We start from the raw sequence: 24373 nt of genomic DNA, 5'->3' as shown, positions 1-24373 counted from the left end.
CACTTCCCCAGAGCCGCTAGTCCTGGCAGGAAGGACTAGAGGGAAAGTGATACGTGGCAGAGAAAAATGACGCTACTGGATACATCTTAATTTATTTTTATTTCTTTACAAATTAAAGATACATTGAAAAATAAACCAATGAAGAGAAATGAGAGGTCCAGAGCAGGGGCATCCCAGGCTGGGAGCAGGCAAGCCTGGCCACCATCAAGCCTAGCCCTTGTCCTGCCCCAGCCAGCTCGGGTTGGAAGATAACTGTCAGCCACTCTGTCAGTTCCAAAGCCTGAGTGGTGTCCTAGCAGGAGAGACTAGCCACTTCTGCCTCTCTCCCCAACAGCTTGGAGAGCAGTGTTTCCAGCGGAAGCTCAGAGTGGTATATAGGCTGGCTCTGTGAGGTATTGCAAGTTGATGACCAGGCTCCCTACAGAACCATCCAGTGTTGGGGCCGCTCTGGCTGGAAAGGAGGCTAATACCTCTCCTAGGTCTCAATATTCTTTGCAACTATTCCCAGGCTCCTTCATTTCTGATAATGTGTCTCTGTCCACCAAGGGATCATCAGTCATTGCAGGAGAAAGAGCAGTGGAAGCAGAGCAAGAAAGCTAATCAACCACCCTCAGTCACTTTGAGTTGGCTGTTGACTTCCAGGCCCAAGAAGACTGACCACTTTTCTACCATCTACAGCCTACAGCCCAGCTCTTGTGCACCTGTATGTATGTTTTCCCTAATATAGGAAGTCATTGATGACAATGAGCTGAATTAGCAGCCCCTCCCCCCGTAGTAACCCCCTGGGATCTCTGTGCCTTCCCACCTGCCCTTCTCTTCTTGGAGGCTGGTCCAAAGGGACACATAATATTGCCAGGGTCTGGGTGGCTTCAAGTCCCCCAACACCAAATCATATACAGTGAACTGAGAAACTACATTCATTACGACAGGATTAGCAGGAAAAGGAGGATAAAGTGAGGGGATAGGGGCACCTTCCAACAGCAGGACACGACAGAGTGGTAGGATACTTGAGCCCAGAAAGAAGGTGTCTCCTTATACTTCCCCCTCCCCCCAAAGAGACTGAGGTCAGCTTACATGACATATAAGATATGGAACTGTCCCAGTTTCTCTGCTGTCCTGGGTACTTTGTGGAAGCTGGCCTGGACCCTGTGCTGTTACCCATGTGCTCTAGCTCAGAAGCTGTCGAATCTCCTTGTGCATGTGACAGAGAAAGTCCACATAGGATGCTCCCCCGCTCAGGCTCTTGTCTTCCACCAGGAAGTGTTTGAACAGCATCTCCAGCTTGTCCTCTTGTTTCACCACAATAAGCTATAGTCAGAATACAGGGTCATGAGGCAAGGCTGAAGAGAATTAACCACACGCCCTGAAATCCCATTATCTAGTCGCTCACTCTCCCACCCCGCCTTCAGAGTGAGGACTTGACAAGGTAGGAAATGCAGGTTTGGATCACTGTTACCTTCATGTACCGCGATCTCTGTGCCCTCAAACTATCAATGAGGCCTCGCACCTTCTTAGACAGCAGATTATCCAGAACTGGCAGAACACTCTGAAACACAAAATTCATTTATCCTTATGGTAAGGTACGCTGAATCCAGAAGACAAGATGGGGCAGCACAGATTTACGCATTATCTGAAATATGGAAGCCTGTGAAGAATGACAGCACCCTCCCTCTCGGTGTCCCCTGCTGCTAAGAGAATGAGCGCACTAACTTTACTGGCTTCTGCTCTCATCACGAAGCCTACTTCCACACCCACATTCTCCTTGACGCCCTGCCCTCACCAGGCCACTGGTGATCTGACTGAAGGATGAGACGCCGAAGAGGCTCTGGACAACACCCTGCTGGACACTCGCTCCCACCCAGAGGAAGAGGTTGAGCCCGTTCTCCAGCAAATATATATCCCCATTGCTTAGACGCTCTTCAGATGCTCGGACTGCTGGTGGTTCAGTGGTATTCTCAATGGGAGACTTTGTCTGGACAAAAGGAAGAGGGCAAAAGGTTACCAATGACTGTAAGACTTTTTTGCCCACCTGCACCCCCATACACACAAAATTTCTGAAAACTAAGCACCTGAGTAACTCTCAGTATGAAAATATTACATCAGATAATATAGATAAAAATGTATTAGTGTCAGATACAGACAATATTAATCCTTCCCTTCCTCCTCCTATGATGCCCCTTTCTCAGTACAGTGTCTCACACGCCAGCATTCAGTCGCACCAACGGTAGGAGCCGAGGATAGAAGAAGACATTGGTCTCAGCCACGTCCATGGAGGTAACCAGCTGCCGGACGTAGGCACGGTCATCAGTAGTGACTTCAGCTCCAGGCTGCAGGACCTCACTCTTCAATACACAGTTCAGATAAACAGGGAGGAGCTTCATGCACTCAGGAAGGATCAACTAAGGGAGTTATCAAAACAAAGTCAGTGATCATGATCATGAGAAATCCCTCCCAATGCAAAGGTGTATCCCAACACCTTCTCCACCAACAAGCTTGCCCAACCTGTCCCGCAGAGGAGGGGCTGGCACAGTTCTTTCTGTAACAGGCCAAGATCTGGGCACACTGAGTGATGAGAGTGTCACGAACAGTCTTCACAGGGCTGCTTAGGACCCCCCGGTATGCTGGATGGGAAAGGAGACAGCATGGTCACTGGTCAGCCACTCCATCACAGGTGCCTTCCCACCATCACACCCACCCAGGAATGCTGGATTGCTGTCCATCCTCTTAGCCCCGATTCCCCTCTGCCTGGCCTCTGCCCTCACCAAACTTGGCCATGTAGTTGATGAGCGTGTCAGTCTCACAGTTTCGGTACAGATCAGCCAGCTGAGTGCAGCAGTTGAGAGCCAGGTTGTGGATGCGGAGCCGTCGCTGCCCTGCACAGCTGGTGTAGAGCAGGGCACACTGGGGGGAGAGTAAGAGGGGCAATTCACACCCCTCCCTCACCAAGACCCTTGCAACACCTCCTCTTTGCTATTTTATGAAGCTAGAAGAAAGATGGGAGCTATCCCTTCTCCAGCCTCTTCTAGTTCTCTCTGCGCACCTCTCACCCCCTTCCCTATGGCCTACTTAATCCAGTGAAGTGACCGCTGACACTTCTTCCCCAATCCCTGCCTCCGGTCCAGCACCTGCAGGAGGGCTCCATTCTCTTCGTTGAGCCGATCATCATGCTTGAACTCCACAGTCACCGTCTTGTCCCCATCCAACCCAGCCAGCTCCACATCTGTGGTGTTGCTCATGTAGAAAGCCCCAAAGAAATCTACAGCACGGATACCTGAGGCCACACGGATAGGGACACGGTTAGTAGTATGACAGGTGCCCAGACTGAGGGCCCCCGCTCAGCTGCTCATCTCCAACCAGAACTGACCAGTGCTTGTCCGGACCCGCATCACAGCATCAAAGCCAACGACCTTCTGGACATCCCGACGCAAGTCACTCAGGAACCGTTCCTGGTCGTTCTCCACCTGCATCCCCAGGCCCAGAGTCACATCATCTACTACATACAATCCACCAACAATCCCTGTACCCTCTCCACTCTACAAGCCTGCAGAATACTAATGACAATAAGGTAAAGGTAATAATAACGATGTTATTATTTAAGCTTTTAAGCACTTATTACATGCCCAGTACTACATTAAGTGCTTTACATGTGCTCACTTAATCCTGATGACAAACCCTACTTAAAAACTACTGAAAAACCCCATTTTATAGATGAAGAAACAAAGGAGAAAGTAAGTAATTTATCCTAGGTCATATAGCCTCTAAGTGGTAGAGCCAGACTATCAACCCGGTGCTAATTTCAAGCCCCGTGCTCCTGTTCGCTACACTCTTTATATTGTGTGGTCTTCTCAATGATACTCCTATCAATGAGTCAGCAGCTAAGGAGCCACTCCACTTGTAGGCAGGCATCCCAGTCCTGCCTCCACCTGCCACCCAGAGTCCCATGCCGTACCTGAAAGCAAGCGTATTTATAGACAGAGCCACCAGTGAGCTGGGGTACAACAGAGAGGGTGGCCACGTCCACATACTGGTTAGGGAAGAGGAAGAGGTCTACGCAGCAGCCTTGGGCCACACACTCTTTGGCCAGGGTCTGATAGGCACCTGACTGAGGCTGGAACAGAGTCTAGGGAGGAACAGAAGAAGATGTTCAGAGACCTGAGTTCCACCCTGTTTGAGTACTATGTATGTAATATGGGCTATTATTCAAGGACACGTAAGACTTCAGAGCTACCTTACAGTTTGCAATAGTAGTAGAATATTCTCTTTAAAAAGTCTACCAAGGGCTTTGGGATGAGATGAGGTAGAGAGGTGTGGGAGCGGTGGAGAAGGCTGGCAGCCACAGATATGAAAGGACAGAGGGTCTAATCCCAGTACCCCCTCGAGAAAGTGAAGAGTATTACACTGTAAAGAGACAGCACGTTCCTCTGTGATCGGAAGTCCTCCCCCCAGCTCCCAGTCCCACACCTTCTCCTTGTCTGTGTTGATCAACTTCCTGTCGTCTCTGTTCTTCAGTTTCCCTGGGGCCTCTGCAATGGGCAGGGAGGTGTGGAATAGAAAGAGCTTCCCTGCACACTCAGCAGCCTGGAAGAGGAGAGAGATCTACTGGTCCATTCTTTCCTTTATTCATCCATTATTCATTCATCCCGTCCCTCGTCATTTATTCAGTGCCAACTGTGTCAGACAAGTTGACTCATTGGACAGTCACCAATCACTAAAGCAACAGGGGTTGTATCCCAGAGGTAAGATGCTCAGAAGAAAGCGTCACACAGGCGGCTGCCCAGGACTCTCGCCTTACCTTCAGAGCCTCCATCCCAGCCTGAACCACCGGGGCAAATACTGTCTCCGTCTCCCTTGTGTCTGCAAACATTTCTGGAATCTGATCCAATAAGCTGAAGAGATAGGTGATGGGAGGCAATCAAAACTGCTATCCAAATTTCAGATCCCTCAATTCCCCCAAAAAGTCATCTGGCCCTCAGACTCCGAGAACTCCTGAGGCATAGCCTGTGTCCATCACTGGCTTTCTGTGGTTGTACCCTGCCCTCCACCTCACTTTACCCCCACAATCTGACTCTTACCTGGTGATGACTGCCCGAGACTCGCTGACATTGACCAGGAAGCCATCCAGCAGTGGCACAAACATGTCACCCACATCAGATACAACCATCATCTGTGGCTGGGCCAATGAGCTCTTCACATTGTAGAAGTGGAGCACCTTATTATAGGTGACAAAGCCAACGCGGATTGCTGACTCTTCTGCCCCACCCTCCCTGCAGAAAGGGACGTTGTTACCCAGACTTGCCACCTTCTCTACCAGCCAACTTCATGACATCCGGATTCACGTGCTGAGTTATCCCAACCACCCACCCTTGCGCCCCCTCCCCAGCCATCATCATCCATAGGAGTACCTTGGCTCCTCACTCTCACCTAGGCAAAAAGTCTAACAGTGACTTGAGCTCCTCACAGAGGAGCCTGACAAGACCACTCCTGACGGCATTGTAGGAGACATCAATCATAAAGATGAAAGCAGGAGGGATGGGGAACTTATTGTTCTGCAAAAGAAGGAAATGTTGGAGGGGAGAGGGGTATCGGTGAGCAGGTCAGCTGACTAGAGATAAGTCATCATCCAAGGGCACAGTGACAGGGTGAGGGAAATGACCACAGCAAGTCTCAGCTGCCTCATTGTCCTTCACCCACGGCTCCTCCCCACACTACCCTCCCTCACCTTGCAGTAATCTACAGTGGCCAAGAATTCATAAGAGCCCAGGGACAGCTCAGGACGGTCATAAGCATCCACACGCTTGCCGGTATGATCCAGGTGTTGAAAATACTGGGGAGGAACTGTGGGGAGTAGGGCAGAGTGTTACTCATGGGTCCGCTTTCGGTCCTCATCTGGTCCTGGCTGAGCTCACTGTAATGCCCCACAGCCCCAGAGGCACTTCACGTCCCCATCGCCTAAACAACAGAGCCTCATCTATCTAACTAGAGAGAGAATAATGAAGATGCAGTCCAGATCCCCCAGCCCCAGGCTCTGTGAACGTACCATCGTTGATACAGCTGCAGAAGCAGCACTGGAAGCGTCTCCCTCCCTCAACGAACTGCATAAAGGGGCACATGTATGCTTTGCAACGATTGCAGCGCAAAGGGCCAGATTCCCCATGGTCGACAACATACGGTGAAGCCTAAGGAGCAAAGGGGAGGGGCTCAGACACAGAAGGAAGCTAGAGTGATATGTGGGAACAGATGAGGAGGAACAACCTGGAGGGAGAAGGACATGGCTCAGACAGTCTGCCTGCGGAGGGAGCAGAGAGAAGGGGTATGAGGACAAATGTCCCTAAAGGTCTAAGGACTAGAGTCCCTCTCCTTACTCCTCATCTCTAGAATTTCACTTCTTCAAAGAGAAGAGCAACAGTGGACCTGGCCCAAACAATCCAGGGGCTGACATGGGTGCATGAGGAAAAAGTCGAAGATTACCCAGGATTCTCATTTCTGGCCCAATCTTCAATCCCCTTCGTTCCTGCCCTAGGATCTTGACCCCTGCTTCCTTTCCCACCCAAGTATCTGTGACACTTGTCCTCCCCAATCCCTGGATTTCTGTGATACCTACTGACACCCCAGGCAGATGGTACCCTACAGATAAGAGACCAGCAGGCAAGTGTCCAGCCATCCTCACTGAGACCCAGGAAAGAGAAAAAGACAGAACAAGACAAAGAAGCAGGATGTAAGGTGAGCCCTGAATGTCCAGTTACAGAGAAATCCCCCCCAAGTTCATTAAGGCATGAACACAAAGGTATCTACACCATGGCATGGTGTAGCAGCTGCAAACACTGTCTCTTTTCATCCTGATTCCAGGTACTGGGTGACAGATTATAGCCCAAACCAGGTAAAAGAAGGACCCCTGGATTCTGTTTCTTAATATGCTGTCCTAATATTTCTAACCTACCTGGGATGACAGGACAGAGGATAAGAAAAACCAGAGTGACATGCCTCTCATCACCGGGTGATGACCATGCTACGGCAGGCTCCTGCCTCCAGCTGTCTTCTCCCCTACAAGTTGTCCTTGACTCTTTTAAAAGCGTGTTTCACGTGTGAACTCTGCTCCATCCAGCAATTTCTTGGGCTTTTGCTTTCCTCCCTATCACCCTCTTCAGGCATGGGCCCTGGGATAGAAAGCTATTGACGATACGCTCCCCTCCCGACCAACTAAGCCTTCATCTACTGTGACTGCCAGAATCACATCTAGGAAGAAGTCTTATCCTCGCTCCCCCTCACTTCCTCCCTCTTATTATACTCCAGTCTGTCCCTGACTCACCTCCTCTGGGGGCAGCCTTGCCAGTGGCTTGATGACAGCTGCCAGGGGCACCTGAGCCTGCTTAGCCATGTCAGAGGTGCAAGGGATGTTATACGATGTGCATCGAATGTACCGGGGACTTGCATTTCCTGAAGGAGAAGATGGAAAAGCTGAGTCAGATCACAGAGTCACTCCAGACACCAGCTCGCCGTTGTTGACCCACCCCATCACCCCAACAGATGCTAGAGGTGATGGTGGCTCTTTCCCCCTAGAGACCAATGAGGGACTGGTCTCTGACCAAAGACTGACAAAAGCCCCATCCATAAGCTGATAATGCTGGAGAAAAAGTCCCGCAGGGAGGAGTGATTGCCCTTCTCACCTTGGTCTTTCACCAGGAAGTTGGTGGTGACTAAGGGTGGCACCTGGCCCCGTACTCCAGTAACAAATGGCTCTGAACCCCGGTTGTTCCTGTCATCTTCAATAACCTGAATCTGTAGGGAAGAAGTGAAATGAATGAAGTGACAGATGAAAAGGGAGAAGGGAGTACCACGTCCCCGAGGCAGAAGAAAGAAAGGCTGGAGCCGCAGCACAGAAACTAAGAATTTGCCAAGGAACACACCTCATGCACCAGGCCTGCTCTCCTTTTGGAGATCATATAAAATGCTGTAATGCCAATCTTCCACTCTATAGTCAGCAGCAACCTGCTGCATGGGCAACACTGAGAAAGGGCTTCTTTATGAATCGCCCTGACCCCAATAAACAGTGATCACCCTGTTCCAATACCTACTCCAGGAAAGCTCCAGCTCTAATCACAAGCCTTCAGACATGGTCAGATTCCACTTCCCTCCCCCATCGAGGCTTCCCCTCCCCTTCTCTCCCCAAGAGCAGGAAAACAGACAACAGTAACCATGTAAAAATGAAATCTACCTGGAATGACTCTACAGTCAATGAGAGTAGAGGGACAGGGTGAGGAGAGGATTACACAGCCAGAAATGATCAGGTAAGGTGAGGAAGCAGATGCTGCCTTATTTTCAGGTAAGCATCAGTGTGTAAATATGGGAGAAGAGGATCGTATAGCCCAATCCTCAGTCCCCCACATTTGGACAGACCCAGCGAAGGAAAAAAAAGAGATATTGCAAAGCCGGTGATCAGATCTTCGTGCAGACTGATAACCTTTGTCAGTTACTTCAAGATGGGTTTGGTAAAACCAGAAAAAGTAAAGGGAGAATAAGACTCTGTGTCCCATAGAATAAAGAGCTGAAGCTTAGAAATATATCAGAGTCAAACAGACTCTCCAGATGAGAAAGTGACCCACACTTTCCCAAACCAGCAGTCCCTTTCCCTGTAAGAAATGCCAGTTTCCCAGACTTGTACATTAGTAGCCACCTACCCATGTTTCTCCGCAACAAGCTGTAGACAAACCAAACCCAAAAGGGAAGGATCTACTGTTTTGTCCTGTTCCATCACATGTCACAGGCAGGCTCCTGGAGGAGCCAGCAGGGTTAAAACCAAAGCTTAACAAGCTACTTGATCCCGCCCTTCGAGCCTGACCTTCTACCATCCCATACTTAAAGGCACTGCTAACAGCTTGCTACTTCATTATATGGTGACTTGAGGCATGCATATCTTTCTAGCTTGTAAAAGCAAGGGTCTAGAAGGACTGAGGGAAGAGGATGGAGAGGGATGGACATGGTGGATGAGGTGAAGACAAGGTCATAGGCATGCACGGGTGATTTAACACAGGGATCACACACACACACCCACCCCCTGCACTTACTGGACTAGGAATGGCATCAGGGTCTATTCTGTGCCTGGTTTTCTGCTGAGGAGGCAGCTCATTGAGTTGCTTTTAGTGTTTTAATAATAAAGGCAGCAGGGGAATACAGGGAGGGAGACAAAAGAACAAGAAGCAGATGTTACTTCTCTCAGCCCTGATGAGTTAGACATGAACAGCTGGAGCCCAGCTCCTACTGCTGAAATCAGGCCCCCTCTCGATCAGAAACTCCAAATTTTTCTGGGCCAAAAAAGAGCCTTTAATGGCTTAGACTATGATGTAGAAAGATAAGGAAGGGGGCCAACAGGAGGCAAGAGGGGTTATATGGAGGGGCTGAATAGGAGAAATTTTAAGAAGGAAGAAGAGGGATGTTCCCTCCAAAAGGCCAAGCCTCCCATGTAACAACTACTCTTACACTGAAAGAAGCCTCCCCTCACATCCAACCAGACTCTCCTTCTCACTAGAGGAGGAAAAAGGAAAGAGGCACTGCTTCATCCTCTAGGGTCCCCCTTAGCCAGCTGGGTCCCTCACCATGATGGTTCCCCAAAGGAAGAGGGAAGAGAACAGGATGGAATATGACAATGGCTAAGCATGGTGAGGCAACTGACATAGCAAATGTTGCAGACAGAACTATAAAGTGGCCTCCACTTGGGAATACAGTGTCAGCCTCTACTCTTGAGTGTGATGAGGAAGGTCTGAGCATTCTGATGGCTCTAAGGGTAAGATTCACCCTCTTCCTGGGAGAAGGAACTTCCCCACATTGCCCTTAAAACTGTAGATCACTTTTCTCCATCCACACAGCGGAAGACTAGCAAACAAAAGTATCGAAGGCTTTCTCCTAAAACACTATCCAGGTAGAGGCAGAAAGAGTCCAGAGAGGCTTTCCTTTTCTCACCAGTAACACCAGAGATTCCCCACCAGCTCTAACCATTAAGAAGACTGCTATCCTATCCTACTAGATCTTAGAGGACAACACGTGGACACGGCCAGTACTCCACAGAAGAGCAGAGGCTACCAGGCTCTGTCCAGTGGTGACAGAACACTGCACTCAACCCAGAGCTCTGTGACACTACTGATCACTCCTGGCCTCCCTTCCTTTCCTGCCCAGCTATGAAGTAAGAATACCCCTAAAATATTTCTGGGACGTCAAGTTCTATTTAGAGAGTCAAAAATTACATGTAGGCTCTACACCTGCAACATGACAAACAAAAGGGAAAAATAATCAGGAAAGGCTAGGCAAACATCTCATCTAGGTTGACTCACTTATCTGGTAGCCACAAGCTCCTTCCCCAGGACCATATAAGTATCTACTTACAGGGCTCGGGATGGCATCAGGGTCCAGGCGCTTAGGAGGCAATGGCTGAGGAGGCCCAGGCTGACTGCCAAAAGTGGCTGCTCCTGGGTAGGGACTTCCATAATTGGACTGAGGGCCCCGGGCTGGTCCAAAGGAACCTGGGAGACAAGGGCAAGGTTGATGAACAAAATATTCCTTCCCTATCTCTTCTTAAGGCCTCACGGAAATGACTAAAGTATTATAAACATAGAATTGAGAGGTACAGTAATAACCTTTCAGAGAAAGCCTATGTTATCTGAACTATGAGAAAAAAAAAATCTTATAAATCCCACATCTGAGTACCACATCTTAATACCCTGAAGCTGTCTATCTAGTTCACCACTTAGCAAGTAATACTAGAAGCAAATAACAACAACAACGAAAACACCTGAATAGCTGAAGCTTTTGGCTCCTAGGTAGTCCTTGGGAAAAACTCACCATTTTGCTGCAGCTGATAGCCTGGCTGCTGGGAGGAGTGCATAGGTGGTGGTGGTCCTGGGGGCCCAGTCATTTGGGTACCAGGGGGCAGAGCTTGAGGAGGAGGTGAGGACACATGGTTGGGCTGGCTCACTGGGGGCCCCCCAAAACTCTGTCCAGGCAAGAGTGGACCAGTCATCGAAGGCATCCGAGGACCCCCTGAGGCAGGGGGTGTGAAGCTGGAGGCCTGTGGTGGGACAGATCGCTGGGGAGGCTGGGCCCCTGGATGACCCTGGCCAAGGGGAGGAGCTTGGCCCTGAGGATAGGAGCCATACAGACCAGAATTAGGGAAACTTCCTGAGGCTGAGGCCAGTGATGTTGGTGAGCCTGAGAAGTAGAAGAAGCAGAGTCAGAACCCCAGTCATTCTGCCTCCTTGTTCAGTAAACCACCTTCCTTTCCACCCGAGGGGCAGGAATGACTTGTCCCATCTGCTGGGGCTCAGAGGAATAAATAAAAGAAATAAAAGGGATCCAGGTATACCCCAGAGACAGATGTCTCTAAAAAGGAAACAGTATTCCTGTGGTCATAGGTACTCACCATAGCCCAGCCCCGAAGCGGGAGGAGCTGGGGCCACAGCACCACTGATCTGCATTCCGGCCAGCTGAGCAGTCACCTGTGCACTTGTCGGGGGAGGCCCATAGGGCTGAAGCACAGCTGGCTGACTGACCACAGGGGCCAATGGGGCAGACGCAAATGGCTGAGACCCAGGGAGCCTGTGGGGAGATGGAAGGCAGAAGCTTCTAGTGGGCCAGGAATCCCTTCAAAGTTGACAGGAGCCCCACATCATATGGGAAACAATACTGTTTTACAGCATCTTACTCTCATCTGGGCTCTTATATGGCTTCATATTTTTATATATTTGTGAATAAATCACATTCCTCATAATCTACACTGTGATTATTCAGGGCAAACCTTGTTTTCCATTAGGTTCACTCCCAAAACACACGCCAAGCACCCTCAGATCAAACAGTATTTACTCTGGTAGTTAGATTATCACCTCGTCTGCCTTAATCCTTTGTTGACAAGCCACTTCGGTTCTGTATTCAAAAGCACTGAAGAAGTCGAAATGAAAGGTGCACAGAAGCATTAACACAACAGAAGCTTAATAAATGTGGGCTTGAACAAATATAGTTTGATTGTTTAACTTTTTTTTTTTAAAGGCTTAAAATGTATTTTAATAAGTTCATGTTGCATTATTTCATTTCTCAGAAGAACTTCAAAGGTATTAGGGACAAATCAAACATGGTGCACCAATAAAAAATGCACAGCTTAACTACCTAAGACAGGCAAAGCTGAGAGCTACCGTCTGACACTCAGCATACAGCAGCCCTGTTCTCAAGATTGTACTAGGCCTATCAAGAAAGCTGTGAATGGCAACATCACAGACACACAAGGGCCATTTCTGGGTTGTCCTTACCCAAGAGAAAGATGGAGGCAAGTTTAACACAAGATTTTTTAAAGATACACTAAATGAAAATCTCTAAAAGAAAATGTCTTCCTTGGGACATGAAAGGGTAATATATGGGACATAACAGAACCGTATGTATGTTGTATGTCACCTCTGTGGACATGTGCCTGAATTCCCACCTGGGAGTGATTAGAACAGTGGGGCCAAGGTCACTGGGGGATGTTTGGTTTTTGTGGTATATGTGGCAGGATCTCTGGGGTGAGACAGTGCACTAAGTCGTGTCCGACTCTTGCGACCCCATGGACTGTAGCCTGCCAGGCTCCTCTGTCTATGGGATTCTCCAGGCAAGAATACTGGAGTGGGTTGCCATTTCCTTCTCCAGGGAGATTGTTTAACTTTTAAACCAAAGGATCACTTAATCCTGGGAAAGGTATTAGAAAACTCTTAAGATCAGAAGAGCTGGTGAGCTAAGTTTGGCATTCTGTACTATGGAGAAAGATGATACTATCTGACCAGAGTTAAGGGCTAGACACAGAGGATATAAGCCAGGCAGCCTGCTAGCTGAGTCTATCCAGCAAAGTCTCGTCACTTGAATAGCTGCGCTGGACACTCCCATGGTACCAGCTGCCACATTAAAATACAAATACAGCATCAATGCAGTATCACTGCATACCAACTAGCCACTGCACCAGTGGTTTACAATAATATTACTGCAGAAATCTACAGCATAGATTATTGTACATAACAAGCTCCTTCTGGAATTTCAAGAATGAATCAAATTCTTCACCATAGTAGCCTGTTACACTGAAATCCTGATTTATCCTTCCTGTTTGTCTTTACTAAATAACTGGAACTTTATTATGTTTGGTCAGCTTCTACTGGTCCTGCAGTTTCACACTTTTCATTTGTTCATTCAACTGGTATTTTCAGGGCATTATGCTAGTGAAACTTACCTCTCTAAGCTCTTTGCTGGGTTTTGCAGTTTTTGCCTTCCATAGTAACAAACATACTGTTAGCCCATGGCAGATGCTTATAAATCCTTGTCAGAACAATTGTATTCCATGGTACTACTCTATTAACACGGATAATACTCTCAACTGCCTACTGGTATTCTATCATATAAACCAACACCTTATCTGCACATAGCTTTATAGTTTACAAAGGATCTCTAAATGCTTTAATTCTTACAGCAAATTAATGAAGGGAAGCGAGCAGATGGAAAACTAAAACACTAAGGGTAAAAGCAGCAGGCTAAACTGGAACTAGAACCCAGGTCCAGGCCCAATTCTTAGTCCAATGTACTTTAAAATTGTGAAATGTAACATAAATAGAAAAAAATACATAAAATATACATGTACTGCTGAATAACACAAACACCCATGTAACCAAAGGGCAAGTCAAGAAATGGAATACACCAAAGGCCCTGTGTGCCTCTCCTCACAACCCTTTCCTTTCTCCCAAAAGTGAAAGTGAAAGTCACTCAGTCATGTCCCCGACTCTTTGCGACCCCATAGGCTGTACAGTCCACGGAATTCTCCCGGCCAGAGTACTGGAGTGGGTAGCCATTCCCTTCTCCAGGGGGTCTTCCCAACGCAGGGATCCAACCCAGGTCTCCCGCATTGCAGGTGGATTCTTTACCAGCTGAGCTACTAGGGAAGCCCCCTTTCTCCCAAAGATAACTACTTTCCCAACTTTCTAAAAATTGTTCCCTTGTCTTTAAAACAATTCAGTTATGTCAGGTTTTCAAACTTCTGTAAACAGTATCACATCATACATACTTTGATTTTTGCTTCTTTTGTTCAACCATATGTTTATGAATTCATCTATGCTTCTGCATTTAGCATTCTCTTTCATCACTAAATGTTATTCCATTAAATAAGTGTTATTCCATTAAATAAATATGCCACGATTTACCTAAGCATTTTACTACAGATGGATATTGAAGGTTTTCTAAGTTTTGGATATTATCAATAATAATGTTACTATGTTCAATCATATATTTAACTTATACATACCTGAGCTTTTTCTAAGGCATACAGCTATGAGTTTAATTACTGGTTTATAGGATATGATATCTTTAATTTTAACAGATAATTCCAAGTTATTTTCCCATAGTAGCTGTACTCATTTGCATCTGACCACCAGTGGATGAGGAGAGTTCCTGATAATCCATATGCTCAGCAATATTCAGTACTATTAGCTTTTTAATTTTGCCAATCTAATCAATACATAGGATAATTCTGTTGTGGTTTTTAACGTTTACTTTTTTCTTCATTTATGAGGTTGAACCGCTTTTTAATTTGTTCTTTGGCAATTAGTATCCCTTCTTTCATAAAATACTATTCCAGATTTTATTATTTTTTCAACTGAACTGACTTTTTCTTATTGACTAGTAGGAGTTCTTTACATATTCTGGACACTATTTTATGTTTTTATCTACTTTATGTGTAAATATCTTTTTTTATTCTGGAACTTTTCTTTCCAAAGTACTTCCCATTCAATGTCTTTCTCCTTGATCATTCCCATCAGCACAAAAAGATACAAATATCTCAAAAAATAACCAACTATTAGTGAAAACAACCCAAATGTCCATCAACAAATAAATGGATAAAGAACATGTAGTGGTATAATCATACAATGAAATACTGTAATAAAAAGAATGAAGTACTGATACATGCTACACATAAACGAACACTGGAAACATTATGTTAAGTGAAACAAATCAGTTACAAAATATATATGATTCTATTAAAATGAAATATCCAGAATAGGTAAGTCTATAGGGACAGAAAGTAGATTAGTGGTTGTTTACAGTTAGGGGAGTGACAGAGTTAAGGAAAAGCTGAATAGGGATAGCTCCTCAGATAAAGGATACTGTGTATCTTTCTGAGGTGATGAAAATGTAGTAGATCGGACGACAGTGATGGTTGCACATATCTGTGAATATACTTAAAATCGTTAAACTTGTGCACTTTAAAGGGTGAACTGCATAGTATATGAATTACATCTCAATGAACTGAGATGTAATTGGATTGGATTTAAAAAATCCAAACAAATAAAATTGCCCTAAAACCATGCATCCCCCTCAAGCTTTTATCTTTTAGCCAAACATTAGGGAAAAAATTGGTCTATGCTTTTTTTTCCTTTGGCTACACCATGCAGCTTGTGGAATCTTAGTTCCCACTTCAGGGATCAAACCCGAATCCTCTGCAGTGGAAATGAGGAGTCCTAACCACTGGACCGCTAGGGAAGTCTCTCTCTCTACTTCTTTAATTACTATTCCTATCTCTCTTTTTTTTTTTTCCTCCTATCTCTTTTAAAAGATCTTTCTTTCTAGGTTCTTCTTCCTTTTTTTCCCCTAGTCTATTCCCTGGTACTTTTCTCGGCCAGGGCCCATACAGGGTAAACTATCAATCTCTGTAAACGCCTTTATTTGCCCTCTCTTAGGTAGGTACATAAAAATCCCATAGACCGAGAAGCCTGGTAAGCTACAGTCCATAGGGTCGCAAAGAGTTGGACACGACTGAGCGACTTCACTTTCACTTTCAGGTAGGTACGTAATCCTATGTTGACAGTTACAGTCCCTTAATCAATGTACTAGCCTACTATCTGCTCTCCTCTCATAGTCTAATCTTTTTTTTTCCTTTGAGAAATCCCTGAATTGAGGGAGAGTGGTTGTTAGCATTTGATTTGCTTCTGGAGGGTACTCCAATGATACTGCTGCCCAGTATCAAAGTTTTTTTTTAAGTTTAAGTTGTAATTTCCACATCATTAAATTCACTCCTTTTAAGTGTACAATTCAATGATTTTTAGTAAATTTAAAGAGTTGTGCAACCATCACCAGATTCCAATTTTAGAATATTTTTGCCACCCCAAATGACCCCTGGTGTTCACATGCAGTCCAAAAACACCCCACCCCCCACTCCCCTGCAACTTATCCTCAGCCAGCCTGGGAGAATCAAGACTCCTTATTAACTCCCTCTGCCAGTATACAGATTTTTTTTTTTTTCTAGTTTACCTATTTACTGAAGTGTAGCCTAAGTCCAGATTTCATAAACAAGATTTCAGTTCTAAACCTCAGCTCAGAAATGCCCAAGTTACCTGCTTAAACTTAAGTCCCTAGGTTCTCAAGATAATTTCCACCCTTTGCACAGGCAGCCACAGTATCAACTTAACCACTCTGATTTTCAGTTCCCACTTGTTATCTGGCACTTGAGGATTTCACTTTCCTTGAAGCTTGATTATGCATTTGAAAAAAAAAAAATTGTTTCTATTTCCTCTCCCCTTTCTAGATGTTTGTAGCAAAAGGGTTTTAGGTTACATTAGTCCACTTCCCAGCTGAAATTCTTTCACCTGCTCCAACTAGACAGCTGCCTTCATATCTCCACTGAAACTACATTTGTCAATGATGTCAAACCTTGCCAAACCCAACAGTCAATTCTTAGTCTACATCTCACCTTCAGCAGCAAGTGACACACCTGATTACTCTCTTGACTTCCTAAAATACTTTCCTTGCCTAATTTCAGGATGCTATGACACCTGGCTAACCTACTTCACTACTGGTCTTTCTCATTGCGTTTTGATGGCCCCTACTCTGAATGCCTTTTATAAGTTGGTAAGCTCCAAGGCTCAGTCCTCTGGTCTTACATTTGATGCTAAAAATGTATATTCTGGACACCTAATAAAAATGTCAGAAAGCAACTCTTCCACTACTACACACCCTACCGCAGTTATACTTTATTCTTTGTTTACCAAAAAATAAATAGCACTCCAATAGAGATGACTACCCTCCTTTAAAGGACTTCCACACAGAGACAGGGGTTTATTGGGTCACACACCACCAAGTTTTCATCATTTATGTAGTTTTCCTTTGAGGATCTTTCCTTTCATGACTGGTCACACCCAAACTTAACCAATAAGCCCCACTAAGTGCCTGTTCTAGAGGAAAAGGGGAAGTCAAAAGAGACAAATAATCCTAAGGTTCCTTCTTCCTGTTTCTTCCTTAGGGTAGGCTCTGAAGGACCATAACAATTATTTAAGATATATGTCTAGTCAAGGAAAAAACTCAAGTTCACAGAAGTGGAAAGAATATGCCAAAGAACACAGGTACTTAAATGAGTCAATAACCCACAGAGGCACAGCAGCAGCACCTCTAATCTGGAAAAATGAAAACGAACTATAATAAGATGAAGGGAAGAGGAAAAGGAATCTAAGAGAAAAACAAAGGGAAAAAAAAGAAAAGTAAAATAGGCCCTCATACATTCCTAATCCTTCCAGTCTCATCTGACCAATTTTAGGTTGACCCAAGTACATACCTCTGCATCTGAACACCGGAGCTTGGTCCATTCTGCACATCTCCTTGGCCAAACTGGCCATATGCAGTCTGGCCACAAGGGCCCTGTGCTGTCGAGGCTGGAGGTGCCCCTGAAGAAGCTGGGGCTCTTGAAACACCTGAGGGTGATGAAGAGAAGCTAAGAAATTAGGAAATGTCTCCTCCACCTTGAGCAAGGAATGCAAAGCAAAGATCAATAAGCTCAAACCTTCACTGCAATATCACAAGTGTAATATCACAGCTTGGCAATGAAAAGGACACCATCAGGATGCAACTCCAGTTACAAGAGATTCTGAACATGGATGCCCAGCCAGAGAGTTTTCACTCTCTTAAACAGGTATAACAGGTATACTACTAGTGAAGCTGTAGCCAGAGCCACAAAAATGTAGGGCCTTCCTGTGATCACTATACACTCTCACTCAATCCAGGACAGTCTAATAAACCTACCCTAGACAAAACATCAACTCTTTTAAAGAAATGATCCCACCCTAGAAGTCAAAAACTTAGAACATATGTGAGGAATGTGGCTGAGAAGATGACCAAGTAACATGCTGAACTAGGCTGTAAAGAGATACCCATTGGGACTTCCCTGGTGGTCCAGTGGTTAAGAATCTACCTTGCAATGCAGGGGATGGAGGTTCAATCCCTGGTGGAGGAACTAAGATCCCATATGCCACAGAGCAACTAAGCCCCTGCATCACCACTAGAGAAATCCATGTGCTGCAATGAAAGATCCAGCATTATGCAATGAAAAACCAATGTAGCCAAGTAAATAAATAATTTTTTAATTCTTTAAAAAAAAAAAAAAAGAAAGAAAGGCGCCCCTTAGAGAGACTATTCTGCCAACCTCTTCTTTATATATTCTACAGATCCTAACCATCTTCTTCTCATCCACTTCTAAATGTTGACACTCCCAATAGTACATGGCTCAGGGAAGTGTTAGCATGGGTTGGAGACTTTGTTTCCGCCCAATTATTCAGTCAAGACAGGTTGTACATGTGTGCTAAGTCAATTCAGTTGTCTCTGACTCTGTGTGACCCTATGGACTGTAATCTGTCAGGCTCCTCTGTCCATGAGGATTCTCCAGGCACCAATACTGGAGTGGGTTGCCATGCCCTTCTCCAGGGGATCTTCCTGACCCAGGGATCGAACCCAGGTCTCTTATGTTTCCTGCACTGGCAGGCAGGTTCTTTACCACTAGCACACCTGGGAAGCCCCCAGGACAGGTCTCCTGGCCTCCAGTTACTGCTGTCGCTTATGTCTTCACAAAAGCTGCACTACACGTGTTCTGCTCACCAGAGCTGCCATCAAAGCTACTTCTATGACTGCTAATCATCCTTTCCATATGAAATGCAGGAAGAAAGCAATTAGTTACTTGGCATATCACTTTGGAAATGCTGCTGACCCCTGTTCAAACTACTGTTTTTCTTTTGCTCTGCCTTCAGTAGAGATTCCAGTACTCTTGCTTGGAAAATCCCATCGACGGAGGAGCCTGGTAGGCTGCAGTCCATGGCGTCACTGAGGGTCGGACACGACTGAGTGACTTCACTTTCACTTTTCACTTTCATGCATTGGAGAAGGAAATGGCAACCCACTCCAGTGTTCTTGCCTGGAGAATCCCAGGGACGGGGGAGCCTAGTGGGCTACCGTCCATAGGGTCACACAGAGTTGGACACGACTGAAGTGACTTAGCAGCAGCAGCAGCAGCAGTAGAGATTAGACACTACAGAACCTGCCTGCAGGAATATGATTAATCTGAATTCACTAGCCATTCACTAGCCTGCTCACTAGCCATCACAGAGCCAGATATGTTTTCCTCTCAGTTCAACAGAGCTTCTTCTTGGGGCAATGCCAGCTCCATCTTGATAAGCCACAACTTGGCAAATCAGACATGGACTCTGTCCTGCCAAAGTCCCAACCCAGAGCAAGGCACTTCCAAAGCCCTGAGACCTAATCTCATCACTCCAAATTTTTTCTTTCCCCAAAGTCATAACAAAAGTGGTAATAACTTTGGGACTTCCCTGGTGGTCCAGTGGTTAAGACTGTCTGAGCTTCCACTGCAGGGAGCATGGGTTTGATTCCTGGTTGGGGTACCAAGATCTCACGTGCCACATGGCAAAATTTAAAAAGGTAATAACTTCATTCATTTCTCAAATTTTACCAATGCCTCTTTAGTGCCTTCTTTTTCACATATCTCTTTATGGAATTAACTCTCTTAAAACGCATAAAGCATCTGGCATACCCTAAGGCCCTAACCCTAACCCTGACCCTAACCCTAACCCTGGCTTCTCTGGTAGCTCAGATGGTAAAGAGTCTGCCTGCAATGTGGGAGGCCTGGATTCGATCCCTGGGTCGGGAACATCCCCTGGAGAAGGAAATGGCAACCTACTCCAGTATTCTTGCTTGGAAAATCCCATGGACAGAGGACCCTGACAGGCTTTGCAGGCTATAGTCCATGGGGTCGCAAAGAGCACTAACACTTTCCCTTTCGCCTAACCAAAGATCTATTGTCAACCATCTTCTTTTGCCCCCTATGAATAACCCACAGGTTATGAGCTCCTCTTCATGAAAAATGTAATATAAAAGCCAAACACTGACCCTAAGGACAAACAGTCTCCTTTAATTTCCCTGATATTAGACAACATCTAAGAAGCCAAAGAAACTTGAAAAGGAATGTTATCACCAAAAAGATATGAGAAGCACCAAAACCCAGGCATACAAACATCATACATTTTGTCCATGAACCAATTCCCTATGCCCCACAATCACGTATAAATAGAACCACGAGTCCGATGAGAGAAATTATCACCGGCTCTGGAGGAACTATGACCACAGTCCTTCCATCCAGCTGTGAACAATTCAACCAGGTGAGGCTGCACAGGGTGACACCCATATGAAGTGAACTGCCATTGAACCTGGAAGATGAGGCGCCCTACTAGATGTTTTAAAGACACAGTCACCTTGTATAAAAACAGGAAAGGGCAGATGGCCCACAGGACTCTCAGTGACCAAGAGCCAGATTCATGTTCCTCAATCCCAGTCACCACAACCCTTTAGGCAGCTTAAGTAGGGCAATACCACCCAACCTGAAGATTACAAATTCCCTTCCTTAGCTCAAAGGAAGCTTGGAAACATACCTGGGGGAGGGGTTTGCTGATAGCCTGGTACTGGGCCATTGTAAGCTCCATAGGGAGTGGGGGCGGCTGTGGACCCTGGTTGCCCACCATAGCTGGATTGATGATACCCTGGGTAGACGGGCTGGGGCTGCCCAAATGGCGGCACAGGTGGAGCTGACTGGTTAACATTCATTATGAGAGCATCCCCGATTTGGTCTCACCTATTAGATGGGAGAGAAGATAGAAATTAGTCAAAATCAACTTTCTAAAGTGAAAGCACTATTCATGGTAGGAAGCAGAGCTAGAAAAGGACTGACCTTATCAGGCAGTGATTAGCCTAATCATTCTCATACTATTACAGGATCTTTGTAATTTTCTTCCCCAGACAGTAGACAGACTGCCTCCTCAAAGCAAGGATTTTGTTACTCTGAACCCTATGCTTTGTCACTGCCAAGAGGGTATAAATTTCAACTTCAGAGAGGCCCAGTGGAATGGAGCAGCAGCCTCCATTCCCTAGTGGTATGATTTCTAGTGTCTAGTCATACAAGGAGTCCTGCCACTGATGAACTATTGTGATATTACAGGTAAATGAAACAATGTTCCCACTTTCTGTTCATTCACTCTAGCATCCATTCATTCCACAAAACTGAATACCCTGCAGTGTGCTAGTCATTTTTAATCATTCAAACTGCATGTCTAAAACAGATCAACTAAATCCCCTCCCCCTCAAAAGACAAATTTTAGAGTGACCATTTAGAAAAACGACATTCTTAGGATAAACTGCAGTAAATCAGGTGCTTACTCCATCCTCAGTCTTCCCACCAAAAGAGTGTATGGACCTTAGTACTGAAGCATTAAAATCACTAAATGTAAAGGACAGCTGAAAACTCTAGCAAGATACCAGATTAGAACTGAGTGCAGGTTTGGCACAAAAACCTCACACAATAACCCAGAGAAACAGTTCAAAGATCAATAGCAAAGTTGGATTTCATGGGAAAAGATCATTCACCTTATCCTTCAAGCAGAGGGACTGTAATTATTCTAAATCTCAAGGCACTCCTCCAACTCTGTTTCTGCTCTCCTTATAGGCTTGTCATGAATCTAGGCCACATCCAAAATTATTACAATCTTGCCCAACAACAGAGGAATGAATTGGAGGATCTTTCCAGGATCCTTCCAAGAACAGGACTATCTGATCACATCTACTCTACACAACCTGATCATTCCAACTATCCTACAGAAGAAGGAACCCAGGAAGCAAAAGAGCTCATAGCTGCTGCAGTGGAACAACGGGCCTCTCGCCTGTGCTAGGAAGGGCCATCTTAACTACAGAAAAGCTGAGCTGCACTTGCACTAGAACTTTTTAAATTCAAAGCCATCTCAGGAGCTATTCTTCCAAATCCTGAACCTTGCACAGGTCACAACATTAAGCTTGAAGGATGTCCCCCTCCCTTTTATTTTTCTGAAGTCGGTGTGGGGGTGGGGATGGGAGGAAATAGTTCCCTCAAACACACACAAGAGTTTGGAGTCAGGCTCAAGTTTCGACTTCACTCTGCGTGGACAGTCAAGGGTGGCAACCCAGGGGGCGGGGCAAGCTTCCCTAGAACTCTGAAAGTAGTCTAGCTGTGGAGGCTGGGAGTGCCGGGGATCAAGACCAAGAAACCAAACAAGCTTCTCGGGCCACGATAATAGGACTGTTGCTCTAAGTAGAAGATCGAGCGTCTTGCGCCCTTCAACAGGCTCCGGACAGGAAGCGGGAGCCGGAATCTGGGCCAGGAGAAAAGGAGGGTCTAGGACTGATTCTGGATTGTGAATGCATGAGGTAAGGGTCTCTCCCCGGGCTCCGCCCCCGATCCTCTCTCTTCCTTCGCAAACAGGACGCCGACCTGGCCAGTGATACCCCGGGATCTCCTCTGCTTTCCTACCCACCAACCTCCCGAAGCCACTCCTCACCCGGCTCCAGATCCAGGTTCGACTTCGTTCCTAACGTCAAGGCTCCCAGGCTCCACTTCCGGTTCCGAGGGGGCCGGCGCGTCGCCCCCGGAAGTTCCACCCCCACGCTCCAAGGCCACGCCTTCTGCCACGTCTGCAGTAGGCACGCGCCGAGGAACCCGGATTCCGCGCACGCGCTAGTTTCTGTTCTATGATGGCCGTCTGCGGGGGCTTCTGAGGATTCTTATGTATTTCCTTTTTTTTCCCCCTACTCTGAGATGTCGTGGTAACTTTATGGTCCCACCCCAAACCGAAATGCGACTGAACTATCTTTAGTAACTCTCCTTCCAATGGCATATTAGACAAAGTCTTGTAGCGACTTCCTGCTGACCCCTGGCCCCTTTGATTTCCGTCTTGGAGGTTCTCTCACCCATGACCTTTGCCGGTCATAAGACTTGCGGAATGGATAATGTTTTTTGGTTTGGGAATTTTAAAAAATTATGATTATTCTGATATAGTATACTTTTTGTACATTTACTTCCTCTGGCCGGGCCATGTGCCTGGCGGGATGTTAGTTCCCTGACCAGGCATCCAACCCCGTGCCCTTGGCTGTGAAAATTCAAGAGTTCTAATCACTGAACCACCAGGGAATTGCTGCAGCACTTAGAATTTAAAGGGCAATAGTTTTGCTTTTAGGCAGCATGTGTTCCAGGTTCTGTCCCTGCAGTTCCCTAACTTGGGTAATTTAATCTCGGCCTCAGTTTCTTTCATTTGTAAAATGGAGAAAAGAGGAATGCCATTGTAATAACTTGTTGAGAGGATGGAATTAAGTCACACAGATTGCCTGGCACCATAGTAAGTGCTCAGTAAAGGGAAGCCTTTATTAACCTTTTTTTCATTATTAACCATTTTTATATAGCGCCTTGGTTTAGATGCAGAACTCTGCCAGAGGCTGATGGTTTGTAAGAATGCCCCCAGCCTATAGGAAGAGCTACAGTTCGTGAAATGATTACTACCCCATTTAATGAATAACAATAATTGTAGATAATATTTGTGGGAGTTTTAAAAATATACGTAACTACATTTAATCCTTTCAATCTTTTCATTTCATAAATATTTTTTAAGCATTGTTGTGTACCAAGCCATGTTCTTGGTTCTGGGAATGCAATAGTGAACAAACAAAAGGTTTTGGCCGATTTAAACTGTATCGTTTTGTAATTATATACACATGATAAAGCTATAAAGAAAAACAAAGTGAGAATTCTCTGGCGTGCTCTTTCGCAAATTTCAGTCTGTTGGTTACCTCTGGGGAAGGAAAAAGTATAATTTGGAGGAACATAATGGAGCATCAGTAATATTAACAGTGTTCTATTTCTTAACATTCACATGGATATTTACATTATTGTTATTTTAAAATAGTACATATGTATTATGTACAATTCATTTCAGAATAAAAATTTTTAATAAAAGAAATGAGGGAAAAGAGCACTGGTGGAATGGAAGCCTTAAAAAGGGAAAAAAATGTTCAATTAAGAGTTTTATAACCAATGGGGTAGAAAAGTTCTTGCTATCATATTGTTCATTAATCTTTCATTTAAAGGGGAAAAAAATGAAGAATTTTATGACCAATTTTGGGGCGGGGGAGGTTCTTGCTCTCATATTGTGCAGTAAATATTAGTTATTCTGAGGCACAAAATGGTTCATTCAATTTAAAA

The 24373-nt window shown here is 45.6% G+C and overlaps 1 protein-coding gene across 2 annotated transcripts; it reads right to left on the bottom strand.

Annotated features, from left to right (window-relative positions):
• Positions 1-76: 76 nt before the first annotated feature.
• On the bottom strand, positions 77-22778 carry SEC24C (SEC24 family member C). 2 transcript variants are annotated; one of them, XM_010852315.1, is made up of 24 exons: positions 22680-22778; positions 20748-20947; positions 17594-17729; positions 11408-11583; positions 10831-11196; positions 10375-10511; positions 9063-9131; positions 7665-7776; positions 7307-7434; positions 6038-6176; positions 5720-5835; positions 5422-5546; positions 5073-5264; positions 4793-4886; positions 4462-4578; positions 3950-4120; positions 3365-3461; positions 3126-3271; positions 2763-2901; positions 2503-2621; positions 2220-2399; positions 1781-1972; positions 1457-1546; positions 77-1308 (listed from the first exon to the last, which is right to left on the bottom strand). In XM_010852315.1, exons 2-24 carry the CDS (start codon positions 20917-20919, stop codon positions 1168-1170), a joined length of 3354 nt encoding a protein of 1117 aa, XP_010850617.1. In that variant the 5' UTR covers positions 20920-20947; positions 22680-22778; the 3' UTR covers positions 77-1167. The 2 variants fall into 2 exon arrangements, with proteins under 2 accessions (XP_010850617.1, XP_010850619.1); XM_010852317.1 differs by lacking the exon at positions 9063-9131.
• Positions 22779-24373: the final 1595 nt, after the last annotated feature.

The sequence above is a fragment of the Bison bison genome, unplaced genomic scaffold (assembly GCF_000754665.1).
Source record: "Bison bison bison isolate TAMUID 2011002044 unplaced genomic scaffold, Bison_UMD1.0 scf7180017864309, whole genome shotgun sequence".
NCBI classification, from domain to species: Eukaryota; Metazoa; Chordata; class Mammalia; order Artiodactyla; family Bovidae; genus Bison; species Bison bison.
Note: the sequence above shows the minus strand (reverse complement) of the source record. Positions and strands in the feature narration are given on the sequence as shown.

Bases quoted from the DNA above. Each gene is read 5' to 3' on its own strand.
- SEC24C (XM_010852315.1), bottom strand. From the start codon at position 20,919: ATGAATGTTAACCAGTCAGCTCCACCTGTGCCGCCATTTGGGCAGCCC. The intron at 2,400-2,502 runs GTTGGGCAAGCT...TAACTCCCTTAG, and splicing joins GCCCCTCCTCTGCGGGACAG to TTGATCCTTCCTGAGTGCAT. The intron at 1,547-1,780 runs GTGAGGGCAGGG...TTTGTGTTTCAG, and splicing joins GTCAGATCACCAGTGGCCTG to AGTGTTCTGCCAGTTCTGGA.